Source organism: Podarcis muralis, chromosome 9, assembly GCF_964188315.1.
Source record: "Podarcis muralis chromosome 9, rPodMur119.hap1.1, whole genome shotgun sequence".
NCBI lineage: Eukaryota > Metazoa > Chordata > Lepidosauria > Squamata > Lacertidae > Podarcis > Podarcis muralis.
In genome coordinates, this window is record NC_135663.1 from 58,319,711 (window position 1) to 58,343,389 (window position 23,679).

Here is a 23,679-nt window from a genome sequence, read left to right on the forward strand (position 1 = left end):
CAGGCTAAATTGCCTTGTTAAACCTTTCTGACTGGACAGCCCTTCTCACCGTGGCTGCCTCAGTCGCTAGCAGAATCCGTCAGTGGGCATTTCTTAAACCCCTTCCAACATAAAAGTTGTTTGACGCCCAGTCTCCTCCTCCTCTCACTGCGCGGAAGTCTTCTGCGCAGGGAGGGCGTGGGTAGCGGAGGACCTGCGCTCTCCCCGCTGGTGTCCAGTGAAGAGTCCTGGAGCCCTCTCGCCGATTCCCCCATCTGCCTCCCTTTATCCCTGGTGTTGTGCTGATTTGCTTCCCCCTCTACTGAGCTGCCTCTCTCCCTGCTGGGCCCTTCTCCGGCATCATCTGAGAGCCTTCCCTTCACCCCTAGCTCCGATGTCAGTTCCCTGACACATGTCAAACTCATAACCAATATCTTTATCTTTATCTACTTTGTAACACTTTGTATATTTCTTCGTATATTATAATTTGCTGATTACAGTTGCTCTTCAAAGAATTCATATACTTCTTCCACCCTTCTGTAAATCTCTGGTCCCGCAGGTTTCGAATCCTTCCTGTCATTTTGTCCAATTCTGCATAGTCCATTAATTTCGTCTGCCATTCTTCTTTCGTCGGAATTTCTTCTTGCTTCCATTTCTGGGCTATCGATACTCTTGCTGCTGTTGTTGCATATAAGAACAGTTTGACATCTTGCCTATTAATGTCTTGGCCTATAATACCAAGTAAAAATGCTTCTGGTTTTTTTAAGAATGTATATTTCAACATCTTTTTCATCTCATTATATATCATTTCCCAGAAGTTCTTTACTTTCTTACATTCCCACCACAGCTAGTGATAGAAACCTTGACCAGCCTGTAGCCTTCTGGATTGTTATGGGACTATAATCCCATTATCCCCAGTCAGCAAAACAAACAATGGGTTACGGTATAAAGGGAGTGAGGATGGAGCTTTCTGAATTGGTGGCAGGGAAACCCACTAACGCCTAGGATTGCTTCTGACAGAGATAGATATATATCACCTTTTCTCCTGATTTATTACCCCATGGCCCATCCTAGGTTCCCCATATGCTTCCAAGAATGGGGTCCTCATACCTGAGGTCACTGTTTCACAGTTCTGACTGCATTAAGTATAATAATTTAATTCACTGAATTGTACGTGATCGTATGCATTACTATGTGTTTAAATTTGATTGGTTAGTAATTGAATTATAGAGAGTTCTTTAGTAGTTCTCATGTGATTGGCTAACGTTGGTCACATGGGTGGTATCGAGTGAAGGAGAGACTCCATTTTACGTGACGCAAGGTGACTGTTTTAGAATCCACTGTGAGCACTGCTAAGTTGAATTGAGTGTTGGAGTGCTCCTTCTGTGCTTGAAAGAAAGAGAATAAAGCTGCGGGAGAAGGTAAAAGTGGAAATCTCTCAGAGGAGCTGCAGAGCTAATTAAGATACAGTGCTAAACTCAGCTAAACTCAGCAAAGAAAGAAAAATACAATTGTTTGGAAGTTAGAAGAAGACACTGTAAATCCATGCTTGGATAAGCTTGTGACTGCAAATGTCATGTTTTAATTCATCTACAAGTTTCTGCAAGCAAAGTTTTTGAATGTTAAAGTCTGGACCTTGCTTTAGTTTCCAAAGAAGAGTGCCAGTCATATATATACGTCCCAGTACGTTTCCGAGCACAATTCAAAGTGTTGGTACTGACCTTTAAAGCCCTAAACGGCCTCGGCCCAGTATACCTGAAGGAGTGTCTCCACCCCCATTGTTCTGCCCGGACGCAGAGGTCCAGCGCCGTGGGCCTTCTGGCGGTTCCCTCATTGCGAGAAGCAAAGCTACAGGGAAGCAGGCAGAGGGCCTTCTCGGTAGTGGCACCCTCCCTGTGGAACGCCCTCCCATCAGATGTCAAAGAGATAAACCACTACCTGACATTCAGGAGACATCTTAAGGCAGGCCTGTTCAGGGAAGTTTTTAATGTATAACATATTAGTGCATTTTTGGTCTTTGTGGAAGCCGCCCAGAGTGGCTGGGGAAACCCAGCCAGGTGGGTGGGGTACAACTAATAAATTATTACACACACACACACACACACACACACACACGAGCTTCTTAGCTGCGATTTCCCTCCCCTTACTTCAGCACGCATCCCCTTAGGGCCATGCACAGTTGCATTCCTCTGCTATTCCCAGAATCTCCCCCAAATTGGCAGGGGGGTCACTTCTGGTCTACTATCAAGCCTCCTTACCTCTACAGTATACTTTCTCCTGTCTAGGACATATGGTTCTCCCAGCCGTTAATGTAAGTACCTTGGGGCTCAGATGTCACCCCCCCCCCGCCCCACAGAGATACCACCATTCTACTGATAGTAACAGACTAAGTGACTCATGGATAAGAATAACACTGCTCTAAACAGAGATATTTTTTAAAGCCTTGTATGCATATAAGCGATGTTAGCTTCTAGTGCACCCACTGATTAAGCACAACCAAGCATCTTTGTGTCTCTAATTGGATTTGAATTGCTCAGCCAAGAAGACATTGGTTATACGGTAGATAATTACACAATATTACAATTAATTTGCTCCCACCGGGATCAGCGGCTTCTGTTCAAAGGGCGCTATAAGCTACATATAGCGGCTGCCACATTGAAGTACGAGGCACAAGGGCAGAGGGGGCACTACACCGAGGAGGGGGGAGAGAGAGAACATGAATGCCAGAAACCAGAGCTTTTGGTGTAGGGACACGGGTGGCGCGGTGGTCTAAATCACAGAGCCTAGGGCTTGCCGATCAGAAGGTTGGTGGTTCGAATCCCCGCGACGGGGTGAGCTCCCGTTGCTCGGTCCCTGCTCCTGCCAACCTAGCAGTACGAAAGCACACCAGTGCAAGTAGATCAATAGGTACCGCTCTGGCGGGAAGGTAAACGGTGTTTCCATGCACTGCTCTGGTTCTGAAAGCTGTCTGCAGACAAAACGCTGATTCCCTCGGCCAGTAAAGCGAGATGAGCGCCGCAACCCCAGAGTTGTCCGTGACTGGACTTAACAATCAGGGGTCCCTTTACCTTTACTATTTGCATATAGAGAGCTGGATCCTGCTGTGAAATAAATTTCTGCTTCTATGTACGGACAGAAACAGGATTAGCACCACAGTGGTACCACTTAGGGAGGGAGCAAGCAACCAACATTTGGGCTGGAACGCTATTGGCTCCAAGAATCACCTGACCTCTTCACAGTTTGTAGCAGCAGTGCCACCCTCTGGCAGTCTGCAGTGCTGCTGTTGCTGCTGCAACATAGCAAAGAGCAGGCAGTGTATCTTTCCCACGGGAAGCTGTTATTAGATGTTTACCTCGTAGGGAGTGCAGAAGAGTTGGATGAGTTCAGAAGGGTTGAGGCGAGAATTTGATATTTATTATTATGGGAAGTGGGCAGGTAAAAATGGAATCATGTTGCAGATAGAGAAACAACAAAGCAAAAATGGTCATGTTGTGACTTTTCAGTGTCTGGGAGGCGAAATAATGAGATTCTGTGCCCACTTTCTTTAATATAATGGATTTGTGAGAAGGGGAGCCATCAGTTTCAGGGGCTTCCTGTGTGGCTGGGAGGTGTTTTGCATGCTTTCTAGCTACAAAAGAAGCTGGGAGTTTGGTCACTTTCACAAGATTTAAAGTCAATCATAGGCAGGCTGCCATTTTGCCTTTAGTGATATTGTATGAGCAATTCAGTCTGCAATGAAAGCAAAGGATTTGTTTTGCACTGTGTTGAGATTTTGAGTGACTTAAACAGCCTGTATAAATTGTGTGAAGACGTTGAAAGCTTAGCAGAAATGTGTCAGGAAAATATATATCCCAGTAGCACTTTGTATGGCGAACACACACACACACACACACACACACACACACGCCTAAGCAGAGCATCTCATCATACTTTATCTCACATAACAGAAGCTAAAGGGTCACTTGTTTTGCAAGGCTGTAGGCTGCTCCTCTGAAAGCCATCATTTTAGCAAGCGGCCCGGCATCCTTGCTTGTGGCCATTTCCACTTTTCCATGTGACTGATAGTATTTATTTCAAGAAGTAAAACGCTAAACAAAAAGCATTGGTGGCAGAGCAGGGCTTGCTTGCAAAAGTGGAAGCCTCGCTGCAAAAACCAGGAGTGCAATTTGTGGAGGTAAAGGCCACACGCACACACTCTTCAAATTGACAGGAGATGTGGCCTCGAGCGGTGAGCAGCTAAGTCGTAGCCTGGCAGGGGTCACCGACTGTTTGGAAGCGAGGAGGCAACGCTGCAGCAGGTGGCTTCCAAATCACGTTCATGGCCAGCTGATTGGTTGGTAGGGCTAGCAGACCCTTCAAGTGTCCCTATTTTCCAGAGACAATCCAGGATTTACAGAAGCCGTCCCGGTTCCTGCTTTGATCCTAGAATGTTCCTTAGGACGCCCCTATTTTCATCAAAGAAATGTTGGTGGGTATAGTTATGCGACCAGTGGTGGAGCTTCATGCTCCGGCACCGGGGGGTGGGGGGTGGAGAGCAGCTGGGGGAGGGGCTGGCACGCGTCCCGGGGCCTGGCATGCCACCCGCAGGGGCATGACGTGCATCCTGGGGGCGGGGGACGCCACCTGCAGGGGTGTGGCGCCCAGCATGGGCAGCGGGGGGCAGCCGGGATGGCACCCTACCGGGATCGTGCTGCCGGGGGTGGTGCGCTCCCCCCACACTCCTCTTCCTCCGCCAGTGTATGCCAAGGAAATAAGTAACCTGAGCCAAGGAAATAAGTAACTATACATTGGTACCTCAGGTTAAGAACTTTCTGGAGGTCTGTTCTTAACCTGAAGTACCACTTTAGCTAATGGACCTCCCACTGCCACCACTGTTCTCCTCCTGAAAACAGAAGCAAAGTTCTGTAGCGTCTGTAACCCGAGGTACCACTGTACAACCTTGAGAAGACATCTGAAGGCAGTCCTGCATAGGAAAGTTTTTAAATGTTTAATGTTTTATTACAGTGGTACCTCGGGTTACATACGCTTCAGGTTACAGATGCTTTAGGTTACAGACTCCGCTAACCCAGAAATAATACCTCGGGTTAAGAACTTTGCTTCAGGGTGAGAACAGAAATAGCGCGCTGGCAGCAGCGGGAGGCCCCATTAACTAAAGTGATGCTTCAGGTTAAAAACAGTTTCAGGTTAAGAACGGACCTCCGGAACGAATTAAGTACTTAACCCGAGGTACCACTATATGTTGTTATATATGTTGGAAGCTGCCCAGAGTGGCTGGGGAAATCTAGTCAGGTGGGTGGGGTATTATTATTATTAATAATAATAGTTATTGTACCAGACATTTGTTGGAGGGTATGGGGTAGACTGTGCATTTAAGGCACAAATCGATGATAGAGTAATGGCTGGTGCATGTGCAAGTCTGGCCCATCTGTTAGGCAAAATTTGCACCAATGGAGATCAACTTTCCTTGCCCATGCTGTGTCCTTGGGTCACTACAGAAGAACGCAGTAAGTGGCTCTCGGAAGCAGCCGCAGAGGCCACTGGTGTCAACTGGCCATGGCAGTCGCTGTGGTGAGAAGTGGCCCTTTATCCTCCCCATTCGCTGTGCCGTGTCCAGCAAAACGTTTAAAAATGGCCGGGGATATGGGGAGAAGAAGAGAGGAGGCAGTGGCAGGGAGGAAGGCATTGTGCAGTCCCTGTTACCTTTTGGACATGTGGGTCAGATCTGGGCTGACAGATCACCAAGGAAAGAGATAAATGCACCCTGGAGCAAAACATACATCAGAAGGCTTAGTTTGGTGAGAATCAAGTATACACGTCCAAACTTAATGCTAAATACATTGCTTCTGGTAAATGAGCCACAATAGCTGCTGGAGGGCAGTGAAAATTTATGTCCCTGGCTTTTTAGACCAATATACCCTCATACTGTCTGAAATCAAAGAGGCTCATTGGTTGGCAAATGTGAAATATCGTGGCATTATTTTCAGCTCTCCTACTGCTCCTTAGAGATAGGAAAGGTAAGAGTGAAATAATGCCCATGTTTAGGGCTGAGTTGGTACAGTCATGTGATGTTTGATTGAGGCAAAAAATGCACCATGAAGGAGCATGCAAAGGAAAAAAAAAAGTTTCGTTTTTCTTCTACAGGTATCATCAGTTCTGGAATATGGGCGCATAGTGATTTACACAACCAGCCTTCGGGTGGTTAGAACAACTTTTGAGCGGTGTGAGCTGGTTCGGAAGATCTTCCAAAACCACCGAGTGAAATTTGAAGAGAAAAACATTGCACTGAATGGTGACTATGGGAAAGAACTGGACGAGAGGTGCCGGAAAGTAGGTGAAATCCCATCGCTACCAGTTGTGTTTATTGAAGGCCAGTATCTCGGGGTAAGTACCATATGCTTGAATACCATCTCCCTACGATGCACATTTTACTCAATAAGCATGAGAAATAATCAGGAGTGCGTGTATAAAAACAAGGCACAAATCTTCACCATTGTTTGAGTTTCTTTAAAATACAGTATCAAAAGGAAAGGAATACAAAGAACGCGAATCGATATATAGCAGTCATAATTAATTCAAGCAGAGAGACTAAACAAAACATGTCTAGAATAATGTGTAGACAAGACAAGAATGAAATAATTCTATTTCAGAAATGTTTTGCATAATAAAACCCAATGGCTCTTCTTCAGCAGCCCAACCATACCTAAAGAGAACTGGCTGTCCTCCTGTGTCCATTAGAGCAATTACTTATTGTGAAGTCTTCAATAAACCATTGCTATCCATCATGCTGATTTCAATCATTCTTGTTCAGAAAAGATGAACCGTAGTCCCTTAGATGTTTTCGTAATTTCTGGCCATCAATTAGCTGCTGAGCTCAGTTCAAGGTGCTGGTTCTGTTGCACAAAGTCCTATACATTAGGGCATGGTGATATTTGGTTTTCAACATTGTGATATATACTGATATATCACAATGTCTGAAATAAGGATGGAGCTATGTAGAGGTGTTGCCTGAATTCATGGTTTTTTCCCCTTACTGTGATTTTGGCACAACACACACATGATTTGTGGTATATTGCCAGATCAGAAATTATGAAACCGATATCTCTATGGACTTTAAACCAGTTTTCGATTATCGCCCAGTCCTACAATGCAACTTGGGACCCAGATACCTAAAAGGTATTGTGGCATTCATTCGGAGGCCCCGGTTGTCTCATGGACTATTGACCCTTACACCACTAATCTGCTGCCACCAACCAGGTCCTCCCTGGTAAAATCACATCAGTCTCAGTCAGGTTCTCAGGTAAATAAAGGAGAGTGTATTTTATTTCAGACACAAACAAACTTTGGTGGCATTCCAAACATTGTTACTCTCTACTTTCTTAGTCTTATTATCTTATCTCTTCTACCTCCCCCACTCAATAACCCACTCCCCTGTCTCTCTATTTCCAAATGCCTGCCAACTGCTTTTCCAACTGCTTTTCCCAACCAGCCAACCCACTAAAAGCAACAGGCTACCCACCAACAACTCTAACAAACCTCGGGCTAAGCCCTTTTATACACATGTAGACTCTGCCTCCAGCTTTCCTATTGGTCTACATTTTTAACCCTTTCTTCCCCCCGTACAGAACGGGCAAACGCCACAGGTATCTCTTATATACCCAGTCAACCACTGCCCTCTTCAGGAGAGAGGCTCCTGCAGATGCCATCTCTTCAAGGGGTCTGTTCTATACAATATAGGAATCAAGTGTTTAGTGTGTAGTGCCACCCATCCTTTCAAATAGATACAAGCCACCTCTACTGTATGTTTGAATCATAGAATAATTGTCAAGTTGGAAGCGAACCCGAGGTCTAACCGCCTGCAAAGCAGGAATCATTGGGCCCCTGAAGACCTTCCTTTTTCAACAAGAGAACTTCATCCTAGTCTGCATAAAAACTGGAATAGTTTTAAGAGGCTTTTGGATGTTTCAATCGGACCACTTTATGTGTTTTCTGCCTTGGTTCCCCCCTTTTTTTCCTTTTTAGGAGGAAGAGCAAGATATAAATGCAATTAACAAATAAATAATTTCATTTTACACGGGGCTGATTCTGGGTCTGGTTCAGAGGCTGCAGTTAGCGCAGGAGGCCACAGCAAACCTGCTTGTAGGAACAGTTTGCCGTCAGCAGAAAACACCAGTGTAGAAAGCTCTGCACTGGCTGGCAGATTTAAAGTGCTTGTTTTGACATACAAAGCCCGAGATGGAAAGAGTTGCTCCTCAGTCAGCTGACACCATTATGTTGTTAGTGCACTGTCTTGTTTTTACATTGTCGTATTTCAGCGAAATACTGTCTTTCGTGTGCATTTTGTTGCTTCTCACTTTCTTTTGTGAAGAATGAAGAGCAGGTTATTAATAACTGAAAGGATCAAATAAATAAACATCACTGTCGTAGCAAAACCTACATATTTCACGTTACAGAGAAGTGTCCTAAAATAGGCAGCAAATGGGCAGAGGTGGAGATGGGACGGTGTTCAGTTGTGCAATTAAGCCAATTGCGATGTGCGACAGTGGCTCTTTTCTGCGCTAATTAACACTGCTGTCTCTGCTTTTGAAGAAGAGGCAATTAAGGCAACTGGGCGAGCAATGGGTAACAGTGACACAGGTCTGCCTCGTTGCCTGTGTTTTCAGATGTGATGCAAAATTATAAATGATAATGACCATGTGATGATCCCAATGATTTGGACCTGCTTCTTGTTGACATATAGCACGAACATGTCACACCGCCATGTGGCAATAACAGATGGCATGGTGGGACAGAAGCTCTCACCTGACTTCTCAGCAGTTGAGGTCCTGGATGAGGTCCTGGTGGTGAGGTTGGAGTGGTGAAAATGTGCAAGCTGAACCACTCTGGCACTCCTCCCAGGTGCTTATACCATGCCGGCAGCCAGGCGAACACCGGTTCTCAGAACAGCATCAATCAGCGACACGAGCCTCCGATACGTTCAGAAGCTGTGCACGCTCTTATCAGCAGAGTGAATAAATCCTCACAACGGAAGTGGCGGACAGAAGCACATGTAAGCATTATTGACAAGTGTTTGTCCAGCATCAGGAACAAAGGAAAAACATGTCTGCTTCCCTTCGTGTCCAGCAAACAGCAGTATACAAACGGAAGTTCCCAGCAAGCTTGTGCTGGAAGTAAACAGGCCTGTGACACACAACAGTCATGCCTGTTCCTTTTAAGGTGGAACGGAACTATATCCTAACACTGCCTTCCCCATGCTCTGACCAGTAAGCAGAAATGACTCAGTGGCCAGGAGGTCAAGCCAGGATCCCCATGGCAGGATCTGCTATTCCAATTATGTGGCATGGCAGAAAGGCGTATGAAAATAAACAGGCAGGTTTCAGACATCGTTATAACTCATTAGGTGGTTTGTTTGGGTTTTTTGCAGCCACAGTGGGCATCATCATGGGGGATGAAAGAAAGAGGGGGGGGGCAGTTGTTTGAGTCCTGGCTCTTATCCACTGGCAGAGGCAGATTTAAGAGTTTGGGTTCAGAGCCAGGGAGGGGGGACACAGGGAATGCCACAACCATTATTTAGAATGGAGCATGAGAGGTGGGGGATGCCAAATTTTGGCATCACACATGGCGCTGCTGGAATTTGAGACCTCAAGGTCCGCCACTGGGATGTCACTTAAAAGCCCACACACAAGGATGCGTTTCTCAAATGCTATGTTAGTGAAAACCCTTAAATCAGGTTCCCTAAACATCTACAGAAGTCTTTCCCAACCTGGTGCCCTCCAGAACTTTTGGACTACAACTCCCATCAGCCTCAGCCAGCAGGCTCGCACCAGGTTGGAGAGCCTGATCTATGTTATGGATCAGATCTCTAAATTCAGTATCATCTGGTGGTTTTTAAAAATAAAAAATTATAAATGCTACCTACCTTGACTTTAGAGTCTAGGTTCAGTACTTTTGAGAAAGTCAAAATTCTATTACGCATCAAGGCCATGTACGTACGTGATGTCAAAGGCTGTGGTCTGTACCATCAGAGGGAAGGGGCGTACGCTAGCCAAACCAACTCCTCCTTCTTCTTAATTTCACCACTGCCACCAAGTGGATACCTAAATTTTGCTCTTGTTTCCACCACTAAACAGCCTATTAACCTTCTAGATTTTCACCGGCTCAGCCTACGCCGGCATTTAGGCACAGGGTAAATAACAAGGCCTCTGACCAATTTTCTGCTAAGCAAACCGTTTGACCCAAGTCTTTATTTTTCCTGCAATTTCTGTCAAATTGGTCCTCCAGCCTCGTTTTGCAAGTCTTGGCAATGTTTTCTAAGCAGCACAGCTTGCCACCGTCACTAATGCTTGAAATGTCAGTGAGTTGCTTCTGAATGGGAGTCGGCGCAGTGGCGGCAGAAATTTGCCACTTTCTGTCTGCAGCGAGACCCTACCTCAGCTACCGAATGTGCGCTGCGAGGTCCGGGCTCCACAGATAGCATTCTCCGCAGTTCCATGCTCTTACTCACAGTCAAACTCTCCCCACCTGCGCCCATCATTTTGACAGCGCCTGACCTGTCTGAGAGCTGTCAGAATTTTCTGTACTTTCTAGGCCTTTCTAGGTATTACCTTTTCGATGCAGGTTTTTAGTGACAAGACAGTTTGCTTTTTAGGCTGCCGCATCAGTTTGGAAGACAAGCTGCCTACTTAAACGGCCATTATGTTTCTCAGCCTACTTAAGGGCTTGTTAAGGCAGCAACTTACACAGTTTTTGAGTTACGTCATTTTAGGAAAAAGAACTAATTTGACTGTTTGAGCAAACTCATAAGAGCTAAAAAGAGAGAGATAAATGCATACAAGTTTATCGATACACCAAGCAAGGGTGTATTGATTTGTATCTTTCAGTTTGCCTTCCAAGCCACTTTGTGGTCTCATTCTGGCTCCTTTCTGCCATAGTGCCCAGCTGGGTTCTCTAAGGCTTTTCAGCATTTCAGCCCTTTTCTTCTCTTCCCTTTCTTCTTCTCTTCAGGTTTCTGGCTTCATCTTTCCAACCTTCCACTTACTTTTGAATAACTGCCTTATCTTCTAACTCAAGTTGTTTTCAACTTCCCCCCTCCCAATCAAAAGGAGAGTGGAGTCATGACTAAGATTACCGTATTTTTCGCTCCATAAGACACACCTGACCATAAGACGCACCTAGTTTTTAAGAGGAGGAAAACAAGAAAAATATATATATTCTGAACGAAACAGTGGATGTTTGATTTTTGTGGTTCATGCTGTGGCCACAGACATGATATGTGATTTGACGGTGAGTTTGGGGTATCAGAATCCTGAGAATCAATGTGGATCCATGCTTTGTAACCAGGTTTTTGCTCCATTGTGGCCCCACGAAACAGTGGATGTGTGGTTTTTTTGGTGCAGGCTGTAGCCATGGACATGCTATGTGATCTGATGGTGAATTTGGGGTGACCCAGTGCAAAAATCCTGAGGATCCATAGGCTTTTACCTCCCCCCCTCCCAGGCAGCCTCCTTTATCACTAGTGTCCCTTATCTCCCTCCTGATCGCTTGCCAATCAGCTGCTTCCTTTCAACACCCTCTTCCCTCTTGTTTGCCTTAGTGTATTTTCCTTAGCTGGAGAAGTTTTTTGTTCCTCCTTTACTTCTAATTTATCTCCTCATTGCTTGTTTTAGTATTCCTGTCTCCTCTACTTGCAAGTTCCCTGTCTTTACCCCCCCCCCCTCCCCTGGCAGATTCCTTTACCCACAGCCTTATAATAATAATAATAATAAATTTTATTTATATCCCGCCCTCCCCAGCCGAAGCTGGGCTCAGGGCGGCTAACAACAGTCAAAATAGTCTAACATTCTAAAAACATTCATTATAAAATTAATTAGATCAAATTAAAATCAAATTAATGGCAACCATCAAGCAAAATTCTGTGCAGATTGCCAGAGGAGGGGGTCAGGCTGCGCCCTGACCAAAGGCCTGGTGGAACAGCTCTGTCTTGCAGGCCCTGCGGAAGGATGTCAGGTCCTGCAGGGCCCTAGTCTCTTGTGACAGAGCGTTCCACCAGATTGGAGCCGCGGCCGAGAAAGCCCTGGCTCTAGTTGAGGCCAGCCTGAGCTCTCTGTGGCCTGGGATCTTTAGGATGTTTTTATTTGCAGACCGTAAATTTCTCTGTGGGACATACCAGGAGAGGCGGTCCGTAGGTACGAGGGTCCTAGGCCGTATAGGGCTTTAAAGGTTAAAACCAGCACCTTAAACCTGATCCTGTACTCCACCGGGAGCCAGTGCAGCTGGTATAATACCGGATGGATATGATCTCGCAGCGAAGACCCCATAAGGAGTCTCGCTGTGGCATTCTGCACCTGCTGGAGTTTCTGGGTCAGTCTCAAGGGCAGCCCCACGTAGAGTGAGTTACAATAAACCAGTCTGGAGGTGACCGTCACGTGGATCACAGTGGCTAGGTCTCCCTCCTGATTGCTTGCCGATCAGCGGCTTTGTTCCAACACCCCCTTCCTTCTTTCTAAAAATAAAAAGCACAATCTGCTTTTTGCTCCTGGGCAATTCGGCTCCAGGAACCAGGCATTCGCTCCATAAGATGCACAGACATTTCCCCTTACTTTTTAGGAAGAAAAAGGTGCGTCTTATGGAGCGAAGAATCTGGTAATTTCTCCTCAATTGGCAGTTTCCTATAGGACTCCCTTCACCTGCATAAGGCTGCCCATGAACTGAGATCAGCTTCAGAGCCCCACTGCTAAGATAAAATAAGTCGGCAGCAGGTGCTCTCAGATTTTATTGGAAGGGGGCCAGGCCCCCTGAATGTTGAGGGGACAGAGCAGGCTGAGTATGGAGTTGAGCGCAGGGCAGCTTTAGTGGCTGGATCCTCCAGAGCGCTTGGCCTCTTCCAAATGTGATGTCATGCTTGCGTCACAGGTGTGATGTCACAGGTGTGTGATGTGCGCTGGGCCCCCACAATCTTTGGGGAACTTGGCGCCTCTGGTTGTCAGGCACAAGGGGGGCTTTTATGTGGGAGCATGCGCCACCTCTATGGAACCCATTATCCAAGGAGATATATTGGTGATTTGAATTCAGGTCGTTTTTTTCTTGATGGTTTTAAGAGCCAGTGTGGTGTGGTGGTTAAGAGCGGTAGTCTCGTAATCTGGGGAACCGGGTTCGCGTCTCCGCTCCTCCACATGCAGCTGCTGGGTGACCTTGGGCCAGTCACACTTCTCTGAAGTATCTCAGCCCCACTCACCTCACAGAGTGTTTGTTGTGGGGGAGGAAGGGAAAGGAGATTGTTAGCCGCTTGGAGACTCCTTAAAGGGAGTGAAAGGCAGGATATCAAATCCAAACTCCTCCTCCTCCTCCTCTTCTTCTTCTCCTTCTCCTTCTCCTTCTCCTTCTCCTTCTCCTTCTTCTTCTTCTTCTTCTTCTTCTTCTTCTTCTTCTTCTTCTTCTTCTTCTTCTTCATGCTGCTGCTGCTGCTGCTCACATTACATTTTAACTGAGCTATAATGATGCGGTTTCATTTGCCATCGATGTGTTGCGCTTTAAATAGTGTTTTAATCTTATCTGCTTTTACAATTGTTTTGTGTATTGTAAACAGTCTTCTGAGAGTATATGCTCTGAAAGGCAGCCCAAAAACACTCCAACACACACACACACACACACACACACACACACACACACACACTTTGGGCAATACTTTTTAAAAGCCAATGAAATTTTTTTATGAGTCTTAAGGTAGTTCATGGAAGAGTTTTATTTTCTCTGCTTGAAAGCTTGTATGCTGAGCATGATATAATTTTAGTTCTTTTGGACTGCTGGGGAAACAGCTCAATGTACTGCAGCTGATCTTATCAGATTGTCATGAAACGAATGCCATCTATTTATTTACAGAAGCACATTGGGGTCAATAGCAGAACGTATAGTCTAGTCTTTCTGAAGTATTTTCGTCATCTGGTAGAATATTGCTGGAATAAATTTAGCAAGCCTATTTTATTCTCAATGCCGTAAGGAGTGTGAAAATATGTGGATTTTTTTAAAAAATGTGTTCTTTAGTTTTATCCTTTATCAGGTTTGTTTTGTTTTGCAGTCTCCTTTTTGTTACACAAGGCTCCTTGAGTATATTGAAGAAATATGACCCATATATTTATAGATAAATTATTATAACAGATGAAAATGAAAAAAATCACCCTATGTTTCCTTACATTTTTACCAGCAGCTGATCAATAAATCTGTCCTGTTAACCCAGTTCATGCCCTTTAACAGGAAGGGAAATAGCTTTCACTTGTGAGAAACCACAACATCCTGACCTGACTTGGCAAAATTGTGTGGAATTGATTTGAAACAAAACAAAATTATCCAACCCTGTAGCTACGCAGGTATGAAACTCCTGTTGTGAAGACCTTTTCAAAAATCAAATGGGGCACTTGAAAGAATCTTAAGGACAAATACATGTAGGGTATAGGTAAAGGACCCTTGGACAGTTGAGTCCAGTCAAAGGTGACTATGGGGTTGTGGCGCTCATCTCAATTTCAGGCTGAGGGAGCCGGCATTTGTCCACAGACAGCTTTCCGGGTCGTGTTGTGGCCAGTATGACTAAACCGCTTCTGGTGCAACAGGACACCGTGACAGAAACCAGAGCACACAGAAACGTCGTTTACCTTCCCACCACAGCAATACCTATTTATCTACTTGCACTGGTATGCTTTCCAACTGCTAGGCTGGCAGGAGCTGGGACAGAGCAACGGGAGCTCACCCCTTTGCAGGGATTCGAACCACCGACCTTCTGATCAGCAAGCCCAAGAGGCTCAGTAGGACCACAGTTTAGAGGCCACAGTCTCACAGAGCAGCTAGTGTGTGAATTACAAGTAGGACTGTCGGGATTGCTGCAATTCCTTCAGTCCCAGGAGTCTCAAAAAAGAAAGCGGCAGGAATCACTGCTATCATGTATAAACAGGTATGGTGGTTCACTTTCTACCTCATCCAAGTGAGAGACTAACAGAGCAATCCAAAGTCCAATCCCCTCATCTGCGGCACTGGGATGGGTTTGGATGCAGTGGAGAGGCTCCTCCATGTTGGCTCCACCAGACTCTTGACAGTGGAGGCCCCAATGTGGATGTCTCTGCTGTGCCTGCCAAAAGTGTGAGTGGGTGACAGCTATTGATGGTAGTGTCATTCAGGATGTTTCCTGGGGTAAGGAAGGAGTGGAGTTCTGGGTCCTAAATGGATCCAGTTGCTGGTCACGGGTTTGAGGCAGGTCTCTTTGCTGTGCCCACCTGGCACCTGAAAACATGGGATAAAACTGCTTATTAAAGGTAAAGGTAAAGGGACCCCTGACCATTAGGTCCAGTCGTGACCAACTCTGGGGTTGCGCACTCATCTCGCTCTATAGGCTGAGGGAGCCGGCGTACAGCTTCCGGGTCATGTGGCCAGCATGACTAAGCCGCTTCTGGCGAACCAGAGCAGCGCACAGAAACGCCGTTTACCTTCCCGCTGGAACGGTACCTATTTATCTACATGCACATAACGTGCTTTTGAACTGCTAGGTTGGCAGGAGCAGGGACCGAGCAACGGGAGCTCACCCCATCGCGGGGATTCGAACCACCGACTTTCTGATCGGCAAGTTCTAGGCTCTGTGGTTTTAACCCACAGCGCCACCCGCACCCCAAAACTGCTTATTACCCCATCTTATATGCTAGGGATAAGGAACATGTGCTTTTCCAGATGTTGTTGGACTCCAACCTCCATCAGCCCCTGTCAGAATAGCTAGTGATCAGGGATGATGGGAGTTGTATTCCAGCAACCTTTGGAGAGAAGTTAGTTGAATTGCAAAGGGGGGACGGACGAAAGATCAGTGGCGTAGCGTGGGGGGTGCAGGGGGGGGGCGGGCCACACCGGGCGCAACATCTGGGGTTAGGGCAAATCCACAGGTTAGGGGGCGCAAATCCACGGGTTAGGGGGCGCAAATCCACAGGTTAGGGGGCGCAAATTACTTGCCTTGCCCCGGGTGCTGACAACCCACGCTACGCCACTGCGAAAGATGTCCTTTCCTTCTAACAATGAGTAGTGGTTTCTGTTTAATTAAATTGTACGCTTTCTAATACTTCCTGCTGGATCCTCCAAAGACACCTGTTTTAAGGGTTTGCCATCAATACATTTTATCAATTAATTAGTAAGTTGAAAGGCAGAAGATTCATCAACTATGTTTTTCAAATGTGGTGCACAGCCTTATTGAGTCCACATCCAAGTAAGGATAAATCATCTCATGGCATTAGCTAGCCTCTGTCCATATTGTTAAGTGCACTTTAGTGTGTCTGTAACATTTATATTGGCCAAGGGCTGCTTATATCTGAAAACGAATCATGCCCTCTGCTGGGATAACGATGAAGCATACATAATGAAACTATTTCGACTAGAAGGTTATGTAAAAAGGAGCCTGGGCGCTTCTCATTTCCAGGTATTGAAAGGTATTGAGAAAGGGTTGGGGGAGCCCTGACAATGGCCGAGAAATTATAAACTTACAGCCTGCTTGCCTATGCAAGTAGATATTTTATTTTAAGGCTATTTAGAAACACCAAACAGCTCCTGTACCCAGATCGTCAATCAAAGCACTAAACAAAGTAAGCAAGTTGCCAAACTGGCACAACCAGCTCACCACACTGCTTGCATAAAGCAGTGGTGGTAAATCTAGCAGTCACCTTAAAGTATGGTTACCAGATTTTTTTCAAAGAATCTGGGGACACTATTTTTTTGAAAAGAGAAAATAAGTTATTTTAATTTTTTTTTTTAAAAAAATGAAGAAGTAATATCTTCTCTTCTGTGGTCTCCTCTGTCACACTGCGTTCCTCTGGGCCCCGGCCTGCTCTCTTGGAGCGCTAGCCGCTGTGGAGTAGGCTCGGGTCGGGCCTGGGCTCAGCCACATGTCCTTGCCCTCTTCTACCTCTCCTCCTCAGCGGCGGCAGCAGCTCCCTTCTTTTTTCTCCTTCCTCTTTCTCGCTCTTCCTTCTCCTTCTCCTCTCCTCCTTCTCCCTGCATCGACTCCGGGGGTTTTACTGGCCCCAGAGTGCCGCTGGGCAGTCACTCCCGGCTCAATTTGGGATTTGGGTCGTGGGATGTGTGTCAGCGGTTCCCCCAGTTGATGTGCTGGGCGTCCCCAGTTCCCCCTTGGCAGTGGCAGCGGCAGCAGCAGTCTCAGCACCCCGGAGCCAGCCTGGTAGCACAGTTGGCTCTGGCTGGCTTCAGGAGCTGCTCACTGTCGTGGCATCTGCCATTTTGCCTCACCAGAAGTCCCCATATGATGTGTCTTGTGCCGTTGAACCAATCACGCAACATTCATCCCCTACTAATAAATCTACAACACTTAAAATATAAATCCGGGGACATTAAATGAAATCCGGGGACATTCCGGGGACGGATTTTGTCCAGGGACAGATTTGGAAATCCGGGAACTGTCCCTGGGAAAGGGGGACGTCTGGTAACCATACCTTAAAGGCCCCAGCTTTATAAGAACTGCTGATAAAATTGCAGTCGTACCTTGGAAGTCCAAAGGAATCTGTTCCGGAAGTCCGTTCGACTTCCAAAACGTTCGGAAACCAAAGCATGGCTTCTGATTGGCTGCAGGAAGCTCACTTCTGGGTTTGCAGCATTCAGGAGCCAAAACGTCCGAGTGCCAAGGCATTTGGGATCCAATGTGCGACTGTATAGGAAAGGAGTGGGAAACTGGATCCAGCCAGTAGGTGTCTTTGAAACCACACAGTCACCTGACATCAATCGCTTGATGTCACAGTGACACCAGATGAAGCATTGAAATGCTTGCAGTATTGTATTTTTTTGTTTCTTCTGGAGAAATGTACTTTTCTTTTGTTGTGGTAAGGAAACATTTTTAATTGTTAAAAAAGTATTAAATCGCATGGCTTCATGTAGCTACATAGAAAAGGCATGATCAACACTGCTGCTGTTATTTGCTGCACTTCTAAATGCATCATCTTTGTTCAAAATGCACATGTGGGGCAGTAATTCTCAAGCATTGGGGTGATGCCTCTCTTGGGTGCAGACAGAACTGATGTTAAGGAGAAGTTTCCTTTCCTTTCCTTTCCTTTCCTTTCCTTTCCTTTCCTTTCCTTTCCTTTCCTTTCCTTTCCTTTCCTTTCCTTCCCCACCCCTTCCCTTCCCCTTCCCCTTCCCCAGCCCTTCCTTTCCTTTCTTTTCCCAGGGAGTAGACTGTTTTCAGAGAAAAATTCCCGGCCTCATTCTCAGACACTCTCAGTTTCAATGAAGCTTTTTTGTGTGTGGGCCTAGTCTCTGTAGGATCTTTACAACCTGAAAATGGCGGCAGCAGAAGAATGGCAGTTTCTCTGGACTATAGCACTTAGAAACCTGAAGCCATGGAACTTGATCTGAACCCCTCTGCACCTCTTGATTTCACATACAGTACCCTATTGTTGTTGTTTAGTCGTTTAGTCGTGTCCGACTCTTCATGACCCCATGGACCAGAGCATTCCAGGCACTCCTGTCTTCAGTACCCTAGCTCAGTATAAAATAACTGAACTACAGTCCTAGGGTGGATCTACACACAGGAAAACCCCCCACTATAAATAAGTCAAAAATTAAATTGTTATAACAAAAGAAAAAAACACCACCACTATGGAAAATTGCATAGATTTTTGTTTTACTCTCCAGCACCATCTGGTGTTGCATGTTTATAACACATTCAAAACACTGTTTTTTGACTAACATAGCTGAGTTCCTAGACCGCTTCTGTATATTATGAAAATGGGTGATGTACATGTATGTCCTGCTGCATCTATTCATTTGGGGAGTATAAGGTGAACTTGGAGACCTGACAGGTGCCCCAAGGCCCATTAAACACCAAGGGTGAGGCATCCACCATTGCTGATGTGCAATGGTGATGGGAGATGGGCAGATCAAGGGGATATCAAAGTGATATACAGAAATTTGGGTAGCTGGTGAAGAAGGCTGCGAGGGAAATGCCTACCTATGAGAAAAGAGTCCTGCAAAGAGACCTGGCAAGTTAGGGACTGTCCAGACTAGGGCTAGAGACTTGGCTAGAGACTAGGGCTTATCTAACTTTGGTTTGTTTTTGCTCCGACAGGGATATTTTGGCTTTCTGTAATTTGGGGGCATCACATTTCTTTCTCTTTGACATTTATAGCAATACCTAAGGAGGCTTCAAAGGGACCCCGGTTAACTTGTGGAGGCTGTTTGATAAGGAGCAGTCTGGTAAACAAATGGAAGCTCAGTCCAGATCAGACTGCGGCACTGTTAGTGGGTGGTTCTCTAGAGCAGATGGATGGGAAGTTGCCTGCTCTTGATGCGATCACACTACCTCTGAAGGAGTAGGTACGTAGCTTGGGGGTCCTCCTGGATTCTTTGCTGTTGCTTGAGGCTCAGGTGGCCTCGGTGGTGTGGAGGGCATCCCATCAACTTTGTCTGTTGGTCCAGCTGCACCCTTATCTGGACATAGACTAACTTCTATGCTCTGGTACCCTCTAGGCTAGGGACGCGGGTGGCGCTGTGGGTAAAAGCCTCAGCGCCTAGGGCTTGCCGATCGAAAGGTCGGTGGTTCGAATCCCCGCGGCGGGGTGCGCTCCCGTTGCTCGGTCCCAGCGCCTGCCAACCTAGCACTTCGAAAGCACCTCCGGGTGCAAGTAGATAAATAGGGACCGCTTACCAGCGGGAAGGTAAACGGCGTTCCGTGTGCTGCGCTGGCTCGCCAGATGCAGCTTTGTCACGCTGGCCACGTGACCCGGAAGTGTCTCCGGACAGCGCTGGCCCCCGGCCTCTTGAGTGAGATGGGCGCACAACCCCAGAGTCTGTCAAGACTGGCCGTACGGGCAGGGGTACCTTTGCCTTTACCTTTTACCCTCTAGGCTAGATGACTGCAACACATTATAGGTGGGACTGCCTATGAACAAAGTTCAGAAACTTCAGCTGGTGCAGAATTCAGTGGCCAGGTTGCTCACCAGGGCAAGACTGTTTGCATATAACGCCAATCCTGCCCTGGCTGCCAATGAGTTTCCATGCCCAATTAAAAGTGCTGGTTTTGACCTATAAAGCCTTAAACGGCTCAGGACTGCAATATCTCAAGGACCGCCTCTCCCCATATGAACCAACCCGGACCCTGAGATCATCATTTGAGGCCCTTCTTCATGTGCCCCTTCCATAAGAGGTCCAGAGGGTGGCAACACAAGGACAGGCCTTTTTTGTGGTGGCTTCCCCAGTTGTAGAATGCTCTCTCCAGGGAGGCTCGCCTGGCGCCTTCGTTACATATCTTTAAGTGCCAGGCGAAAACGTTCCTCTTCTCCCAGGCCTTTGGCTAATTAAACAATCTACGGCCTTTTAAACGAGGGTGCGGGAGTTGTTATTATTTGTCGTTTTGGGATTTTTGTTTGTTTTTATATCGTAAACTGCCCTGTGATCTTTGGGTGAAAGCTGGTATAGAAATCTAATAAACAAACAATCAAATTGACCCCTTATCGGAGGGCCCAAGATATGGGTACACTCCTTGCACCTAGCAACCAGTATATGCAAGTATAATCGCTCCCTCCCTGCCCCCTGAATAACGCACACATTAAATACAAATGCCCTGGTAGTGTTGCTCAGTTCCTCAACAGGTCCTCTCTGATTAGCAGAAAGAGCCAAAGGAAAGTTTTATATCTTCTTTGGCAGTTTAATTTTCTTTACAGTAACCTTTTGTACTTTCAAGAAGAAAAACGAAGAACCTCTTCATTACTGCCTTGCTTCAGAGCTCAGAAATTCCCCAGGGTCCTATGTACTCAACCTAAATTATTTTTATTATTCACGGCTGGATCTTGATTTTAGTGTCATAATGGTATTTTTCATCATCTTTCTTCCCCTGGCATCATATCCACAACATGCTCCAGATGAATTCAAGCTGGAAATGCTTGAACAGTAGAAATACTGTTTTTCTCATGCTCGTTTAGGTGTATTCTCTGATGCACTATATGTATAAGAAATTGCCTCTTTGACATATTAACAAGGTGCCTTCCGTTTTTTATTTATACGAAAGCATATATTGCAAAAGAGGGGCTGGGAATTGCAGTGATCATGTAGTACAAGATATATGAGATACTGTTATGTACTGAAGTTCTCACCCTGGGCTAGCAGGGGGATACTGTAGATAGTTATGCAAATGAAGGATCGAAAGTGTCGTTCAGTGATTGGATGGATACTGTAGATAGTTATGCAAATGAAGGATCGAAAGTGTCGTTCAGTGATTGGATAGTTACAGAAAGTTGTTACAGTTACGTTGTACTGGAGCTCTGTATAAGCAGGCTGACTGAGTCCTTCAGCTCAGTTCTGTTCTGGCCTGTGAATAAACAAGAGCTGTTGAAGAATCGCTGTGTCGTCTGATATGTTCACCCACAACTTAACATGAGATACAATATGTAATAATCCTGTGTTCAGCAGCCAAAGCACACATAGGCCAGCTGAAAAAGTATGATGATATTGTGAATAAATTTCTTTTTTTTTTAAAAAAAAAGCATCTGTTTTCTAACTTTCAGCAAAATTGTCGAGACAAAAACTCCAACAAAGCTTTATATCTCAGCCGTTACATTAACAAATTTTGTCTCTTACTTTACAGGGTGCTGAGAAAATTTTGTCAATGAATGAATCAGGGGAACTGCAAGATCTCTTAACCAAAATTGAGGTAATTGATGAGGTTATAAAAGATGACACATTAAAATACCGTTCTCGTACATTAGTTACATACATAGTGTTCTGTGGTAAGCTCACAGATGAATTATAATTTCTTTGTAAGGGAACATCAATATGAATGTCTCCAACCTTTTGCCCATTCTTCACTACAAGTATCTGTTGGCCCTACACTTGTATTAATTCTGGAAAAATAAATTTAGGAACATGGCCATAGGAAGGTAATATGTGGTTCTGCCCCGGTATATATAATTGATGCCCATGCCTCTGCCACCCAACCTCTCCCAGCCTCTATTACACAAACTCAAACGTGCCTCACATAGAGAAAAGGGCAGCTCAGGGTAGAACTACATATCACCCCAAACAAAATGGCCGCCCCATATCTTCTTTTCGTCCTCTTCTCTGTCATGTGGCGAAGTCATAAAATTCTGCATCTTTGTTCCCATTGGGTCTGAACTGGTGGTGACAGACCAGGAATGACTGACCTTTGGGTCAAACTGGTAGCTTAGTGAAGATGTTGACCCAGTCTGTGGCAGCTGTGAAAAAGTTGGATTCCATGCTAGGGATCATTAAATCAGTATTATTAAAAAAAATAATCAAAAAATAAAACTGTCAATATTATAACACCATTCTGCTAATATATAGTGTGGCCACACCTTAAATCCCATGTACAGTTTTGGTCACCTCGGCTCCAAAATGACACCATAGAACTGGAGAAGAGTCAGGAAAGGGCAACCAAGATTATCACAATGTTACTTGGCCTCTCCTGGTATGCCCCACGGAGGACCTTAAGTTCCATAAATAGCAACACCCTAGAGGTCCCGTGCCCTAAGGAAGTTAGATTAGCCTCAACCAGAGCCAGGGCCTTTTCAACACTGGCTCTGGCCTGGTGGAACGCTCTGTCTCATGAGACCAGGGCCCTGTGGTACTTAAGTGCCCCTCTTGTTAAGTATCCTTCGGGATATGCACACTGCAAACCTGGAAGTATATTTCCGGGTTTCGCCGCGCACGCATGCGCAGTAGCGCTCTATCACACCTCGTGCATGCGCAGAAGCAATTTATTGTGCCGTGTGTGCACGCAGAACAGGCACCTCTCGTTGCGAAAACATCGGGATCCGACTGGAGCTCCGGAACGGATCCCGTCCGCAACCGGAGGTACCACTGTATTTACATAAGTAGAAATGTGTAAGTTACTTTCATTCTCACAGTTAATTCCCTGTCCAGTTTGGCCCTTAGAATATAATGCAAATAAAGGATGCCATCTTTGTTTCTGTCTCTCCCCCCCCCTCAGAGAGTTCAGCACCCTCATGAATGCCTCTCATGTGGGGGCTTTGGTTTTATTCCATGCTCAGCGTGCCATGGGAGCAAGATGTCAGTGTTTCGGAACTGTTTTACGGACTCATTCAAAGCCCTCAAGTGCACCGCTTGCAACGAGAACGGATTGCAACGCTGCAAGAGTTGCCTCAGCTAAGGATGGCGCCTTGATACAAAAAACAACCTCATTTTATTATGTCAATGCAGCAGTTTGTTATACTATTTTATATTAAGGAAAACCACCATGTTTGTCTAATTCAGTCAATAAACGTCCATTTGTAAAAAATAAAATAAAATAAAAAGTTGCTGGAGTCCTTTATGTGGTGAGATCTCACAGTTACCTGAAACTCAACGTATAAAAAGCTGGTATAGTTGTACCTTGGTTTTCGAACATGCCTAGTTCTCAAATGTTTTGGCTCCCAAATAATCAAAAGTGACTGTTCCAGTTTGCGAACATTCTTTCGGAAACTGAACATTCGGCGGGGCTTCCGCAGCTTCCAATTGGCTGCAGGAGCTTCCTGCAGCCAATCAGAAGCCACGCTTGGGAAGTCAAATGCTTTGGAAGTCGAACGGACTTTCAGAACAGATTCCGTTGTACTTCCAAGGTACGACTGTATAGTACATCTACAAAACAACAACAACAACAACAACAACACCTTGTGTTGATTAAATAATAGCTGAGCACATTGCTATGACATTTCCATCAAG

The 23,679-nt window shown here is 45.7% G+C and overlaps 1 protein-coding gene across 1 annotated transcript in view; it reads left to right on the forward strand.

Annotated features, from left to right (window-relative positions):
* The window catches only part of GRXCR1 (glutaredoxin and cysteine rich domain containing 1), a 52,505-nt gene extending 29,229 nt beyond the window's left edge, over positions 1-23,276 (forward strand). Inside the window, exons 2-4 of the mRNA XM_028744995.2 lie at positions 6,121-6,360; positions 21,587-21,652; positions 22,949-23,276. Of these exons, the coding sequence (XP_028600828.2) occupies positions 6,121-6,360; positions 21,587-21,652; positions 22,949-23,128 (486 nt within the window). The 3' untranslated portion in view covers positions 23,129-23,276. The remainder of the gene's footprint in view (positions 1-6,120; positions 6,361-21,586; positions 21,653-22,948) is intronic.
* The last annotated feature ends 403 nt before the right edge of the window (positions 23,277-23,679 follow it).